Source organism: Chrysochloris asiatica, unplaced genomic scaffold (genome assembly GCF_000296735.1).
Source record: "Chrysochloris asiatica unplaced genomic scaffold, ChrAsi1.0 scaffold00458, whole genome shotgun sequence".
Classification (NCBI taxonomy): Eukaryota; Metazoa; Chordata; class Mammalia; order Afrosoricida; family Chrysochloridae; genus Chrysochloris; species Chrysochloris asiatica.
In genome coordinates this window covers 677,214-683,298 of record NW_006408976.1, presented here as the reverse complement: position 1 = coordinate 683,298, position 6,085 = coordinate 677,214, and the positions used below count along the sequence as shown (strand labels likewise).

Genomic DNA, 6,085 nt, shown 5'->3' with positions numbered 1-6,085 from the left:
ATTCTGTTGCAAAATTTTCCAATGAGTCAAATGCCAAAAGGTAGAGCCATTGTTTTTGGACAAAAATAAAAATGTTGGGATCTAAATGTAATTTGAACAGGGTGTATGAAAAACTTTACTAATAGTAACAGCTCTACTATATGTAAAAAAATCTTAAAATAGGCTACTTGGCAGTGAATTAGGACAAAATACCCAGGTAAACATAACTGAACACAAATGGTTCTGAAGCTCACTTAAAAAATCTAGTCTCTATTTCATACTGGCTTAATAAAAATTGGTACTATACAAAAGCAGAAACTTTTATATTGTCTTAAAGTAGGCACTAAAATAAAAATGGTCATCTAAGGCAGGTCTACACATACGCTTGTTATAAATTCATGTCCAATACCCTACTGGAAAGCCTGATGAAAACGTGGCAGGGTGGTGCTTGTGCTTAAGCTACTGGTGAAGGCTGCAGACAGAGAGTGCAGAGACCCAAGACCTACAGTGCTGGCCGAATCCTGCAGATCCTGTGTTTGTGGGGGCAGCTGAGAGACAGAAGAATGTGCTTCTTCTTGGGAATAGCTCATTCCAAGGCTCCCCACTGACAGAGGATTATAAGGTGGACCATTTAATGGTATGAAATTGAACAACTGAGAAAAATCCAACGCTGGTGTATTGAGGGGATCACTAATAGAAATGGAGCTTTTTGATAGGGAGAGCTCTCCAGAGCCATCATCTAGAGGCCCGATTTGAGGATCCAACCCTAGTTTAGATGACGATGCTTGGGAATCCTGTGATGATGAGGGCATGCCTCCTTGTAATTCCATCAGGTAACTCTCAATTTCCCCTTTCAATGGTTGTTCTTTTTCAGGAATAGAAATTGCGTATGAGGTAGAACTGAAGGGATATTTGAAAGAAAGGTGGTGAGAAGGATGAACAGCATCCATATCTATTGGGCATGTCATTCCCAAAGGTAAAGTTGTGATCATTTGGTGGGCAGATCCTGAACTCTGCATGGACTGAAACGGAGTGTTGTAGAGGTTTAGCTGCAAAGTGTTTGTGAATGGCTTTGATAACAGTTCGCTGGAAGGTAAGGACATCACTGGAAGTAGCTCATCTTTTATAGGCACAGAAACATTGCAGGTAAATGGATCCAGAAAATCCACGGGTTCTGTTTTGACTTTCAGAAGTTCTTGATTGTGACTTTTTTTCATATGGCGAGTTAGGTGGTCCTTCCGCCCAAATCTCTGTGCACAATACTGACAAAGGAAGTCCTTTCTTCCAGTGTGCACGACCATATGCCGGCGGACATCCTTCCGGGTGTAGAACCGGCGGTCACAATGCTCACACTGGTGCTTCTTCTCTTTAACCCCTCCAGATGACTTGCCTGCGTGAGACTTAAGGTGCTCCAGAAGCACTCCTGTACTTTCAAAAGTCTGTAAGCACACCTTACAGGTGAGGTCACCACTTGTTGCAGCATGCAAGGCCAAGTGACGCTTAAACCCAAGCTTGGTATTGTAGTTCTTGCCACACTCTTCACACTTAAATGTCTCTTTGTTAGGGTCGTGTGTATGTAGGTGATTCTTCAGATGATCTTTTCGGTGAAACATTTTCTCACAATAATTACACTTGTGCGTTTTCTCAGGAGAATGAGTAGCCATGTGCCTTTAAACACAGATAAATTCTGTAAGTAATTATTATGATAAAAATGGTAATGTAAGCACTTTTCAAATGGGAGCTAAACTAATATGCTAGCATAGAACAGAATTTCCTTAATAATGGAAATTTTAACTTACAACATACCATAGGATCAAAATATACCTAAACATTGCAAAACCTGAGCCATTCAAGTTGCCACTTCAGTTTTTGCTGGTTGTTAGCTAACATTATAAAATTAAGACTGAGTATACTCACGCAAATGTCCACAACCACATATTCTCAGTCCCTACTCTTTTACTGTAGTAACTCTTTTTACAAATGGAAATTTGACTCTCATTAAGCATTTTATTTATTTTTAAAAATCCAAAGAAACTAACACATAAAAGCAGGTGGTTTAGAATACTAAAAACTAGCCAATGTCTAACTACTTAACATTTCCTCTCTGTAAATTAACTAAAAAAATGTGTATACAAATATATACGTTTACAATGGCTTCAAATGGCCAACATAATAGAAAATATAATCTGAAAGACAAGTAGAGTTTAATACCTTTGTAATTTGTATTTAGAAACAAAGGCCTTGGTGCAGTCTTGTTGTATGCACTTGTAGGGCCTCTCTCCTGTGTGAGAGTAGGAGTGAACCTTTAATTTCTCAACACTGTTAAAGGCCTTGTCACACAGTTGGCAAGGAAAGTTTTTTCTTGGCTTGGTTTCACCACGCTTACGTTTCCCTGAAGGGACTTTCTGGGTATCTCTCACTTCTGACAAGTCACCAGGAATGACAGTGGCCATCGCAGCCTAAACCAGGCCTTCTTGTTGGACACTTGGGAATTGCCCAACTCCACTAAATGATTTAGCTTTAGGTGGCTTCTCAAGTTTCATGTGGTCGTAAAAGAAAGCAAAAAGGGACTGGAAAAAAAAATAAGAAACAACTAATTTGTAACTAAACTTAATTAAAAAGTTTTTATTTGCTATGTGATGCTTTTGAATTAAGAAGAAACCATAAAACGGATTCAGCTGGTCTAATGTAATATCTACAGGTTTCTTTATACTTGTCAAAATGAACATAAATGCATTGCTCAGGATGAACACTTCACACATACCCTGAAATTGCACCTGACAAAAGCTGTTGTTACTTCAGGATAGCAGTAGTGATTTAGGAAATGCCAAGGAAACATCAAAACTCAACACTAAAAGTGGCATCAGTTAAGCTTAACTTTTCACAAGAGATCAGAAAACATAAACCTATTAAAACCAAAAAATGTTTCAGCAAATATTTTAATGTCTAAGAATTTTAATTCGTGTACGTCAATTCTAGTCTTACTCTGCACTATAGCAAAATACAGATAAGGAGCTGAAAGCTTTTTTAGGCACCATGTGAGCCAATTAGCACAAAGAATAAGTTCTCAATGCATTGAGAGGCCTGAAAGAGTTGAACACACCTCCAAGTGAAAATTTACCCTATATACAGTGTCACTACACTCAGAGGGCTTTTTGATTGCATGTACAGAAGGGTTTGTTGTCTTAAGAATTATGCCTTCTTGAAACAGTAAAACCTTTTGAGGCATACTAGGTGAGAATCATGGCTCACTGCCATTTTGGAGGAAGGCGTTGTTTTAAGAAATTTTCCTCACCATGTTTTCAAATCACAGATATGATGATGGTCATGTGGCACAATAAGGTTACTGGATAAGCCAGAGCCTAGAGGCCCCTCCAAGAACTGAGGTGGTCAGGGTTCTGGCACACCTGCAATTCACAAGTTACACTTCAGTTACAGAGGTGCTTTGAATTGGTAAAAAGGTGTGTCAGAGCTTCAACCTATTATCAGTGCTGTGAGAAATATGAAATGTAAACAATATGTATTAAACCCTTCAATTTCAAAATGGAATTGAACCTTCCAAAATTCTTAGATAAGAGACAAATTTTATCAACTCTCTTTCTCAGAATAAGAAAATCAACTCCCCAAACATCCAACTGACATAAGACTTAAAAGATTCCTTAAGATTGTGAAATGTCTAAGCAATGGACTTTAAAAGACCACACAGAAGTGATAATAACGGCAGCCTCTTTGAAGAGATCTGATTTTTAAATTGAAAACTGGTATCAACTAGTATAAAATCAATTGGATTTTTCATCCTATATTTAGAAAAAAATGAAAACCAACTTCTTAATATCACTTGTGATTTACTTTGGATTGACACTTGTCTATACAAGCTAGATCTATTATACTTTCACAAATTCCAGCTCGACTTTTGCAGGGGTTGGGCAGTGTTTTGTTCTGTTGTGCACAGGGTCACTATGAGTCAATACCGACTTGATGGCACCTAACAACAACAACAAAAGCACTGACCTATTAACAGAAAGGGTTTGTGGTTTGCGCTCACCCAGAGGCACCTCAGAAGCGGGTCTGGTGATCTGCTTCTGAAAGGTCACAGCCTTGAAAACCCTATGGAACAGTTCTAGTCTGCACATGGGAATCCTGGGGTGCTGCTGAGTATTAATGCGCTGGACTGCAAAGCTGGTTTGAATCACAAGGCTGGAGGTTCAAGCTCACCAGCTGCTATGGGTCAGAACCGACTCTCCGGCTCTTAACAACAACAATAATAACAAATCACACTCTAAATTATAGACACTTTTATAAAATTAAATATATATTACAATAGGTCCTGGAGCCCTCGTGTAGTGCTGTAGATCAACACTGTTGATCCAACATTGTCACCAACCACATGGTTGGCAGTTCCAACCCACTGGCTGCTCCTTGGAAACCCTAGACAGGATTAGGAGTTGGAACTGGCTCTATGGCACTTACAGTAGTAGGTCCTCATATGGTATTTTAATGTAGAATTTACAACCAAACATGCAAAATAGAGCAATTATTCACTTATAAGAATAAAGAATATAGGTAAGTTAATCAGTATTTATTTCAACTATACTTTCTTCTTCAATAGGTAGAAAAAGGTATGCATGGCCTTTGTACTGTCAACATACTCCACTTCTAGTTTAAAAATGATGTTAACACAATTAAGGCTCTGTCTCCCTCAGAAATATCTCCCACAGTTATTCTGCTGTTAGCAATAATGACATTACATTGGTACACAGCATTCTACCAGGCAGGAAAAAAATTAATTCTGAATATTTGATTTATTAACGTGATCCTTTTACCATTTAAGACACAGTGGGAAACAAGTGAATGCATTTTTCAATGGCAAAATCAATGCAAAATGCAAAGTTTCTAAATCCCTATATATAATATCTGAAAATATGTCAAAGACTGGTCATATTTGTCATTATTATGTTACCAGATCCAACTATAGTTGAGAAGAATGATGACTTCTGAGTTAGTGAAATTAAAAAAAAAAAAAAAAAAAAAGTATTAAAAGTTTACCATGAAACAATATACAAACATTTGATTACATTAAAATTGGTGATACTCAACACGGAGTAACAAATGATTTCTGTTAACTTTGGATGTACATACTGAGCAATGATAATTGCACTGATTTCAAATATTACACTTTCTAAGACCAGCTGAAATTTTTTCATGGCTAATCATATCTTTTTATTTTATATATTACAAAACTCACATTAGTTATCATTGGTGATTTTAAACTGTAGAATAAATATAAGTTTGAGAGTTCAACATCTAATAAAGACTACATCCACAACATGCCGATTAATCAAGCACTTTAAAGGTACATACACAGAACTGTAGTGATTTCTGTTCAGTGCATACCTGATGACAAGTGGAAAACGCCTCAGACTTTGATCTTAGCCAGTTCCATTGACTCTTTGTGGAAGAGAGCGGAATCTAGTCCTTCCCATTTTGGCCAATCTGGGAAACAAAAAATAATAATGAACTCTACTCTAAATGGAACCAGTTTGGAAAAGATGGAAAATAGCAGATAGAAGAATTAAACAATTTCATGGCACATGCTTACATTCCATATTCTGATGAATCATGCATTGTCACCAACTCCACATTTTTATTGGTTTTAAGCATATTTACATGACGAAATAAATGCAGAAATAAAAAGTAAAATATTACCTAGATAATGTCAATTTGTGATGTTGAATGACTCCCCACTTCTTTCCCAAATTCAATTTATTTATTTTTAAAAATCTAACTTGCCTACTAAGAGAAATGGGGGTTAGGATTACTGTTTGTAAACCAGACTGATGAAAACATCATTTGCTTACTAATGTCAAAGAAGACACAAACAGTTTTCTGAGAATGCATCTGGAACCTCACCAGAATACAACCCAGTCTTGATAAAAGTACTCACACCCACACTGTACACACTTGTGCAAATCAGGCTTCTCTGAGCCTCACCTTTTTTTTTTTTTTTTTTTTTACCTGCAATACCTGCCAATTTATTTTCCAGAATGCTGCAAGGACTGCTGCCATGTAGCAATAACTTGGTACTCTTTAGATTTCAGACATAAGC

The 6,085-nt window shown here is 37.1% G+C and overlaps 1 protein-coding gene across 2 annotated transcripts in view; it reads right to left on the bottom strand.

Annotated features, from left to right (window-relative positions):
* Positions 1-248: 248 nt before the first annotated feature.
* PLAG1 (pleiomorphic adenoma gene 1) overlaps positions 249-6,085 on the bottom strand; it is a 74,883-nt gene continuing 69,046 nt past the window's right edge. Inside the window, exons 2-4 of one of the 2 annotated variants that reach the window (XM_006877288.1) lie at positions 5,374-5,472; positions 2,191-2,549; positions 373-1,647 (exon numbers count right to left, since the gene is read on the bottom strand). In XM_006877288.1, the coding sequence (XP_006877350.1) occupies positions 390-1,647; positions 2,191-2,432 (1,500 nt within the window). In that variant the 5' untranslated portion in view covers positions 2,433-2,549; positions 5,374-5,472 and the 3' untranslated portion in view covers positions 373-389. Of the gene's footprint in view, positions 1,648-2,190; positions 2,550-5,373; positions 5,473-6,085 lie in introns of both variants that reach the window. The other variant, XM_006877289.1, reaches the window with a different exon arrangement.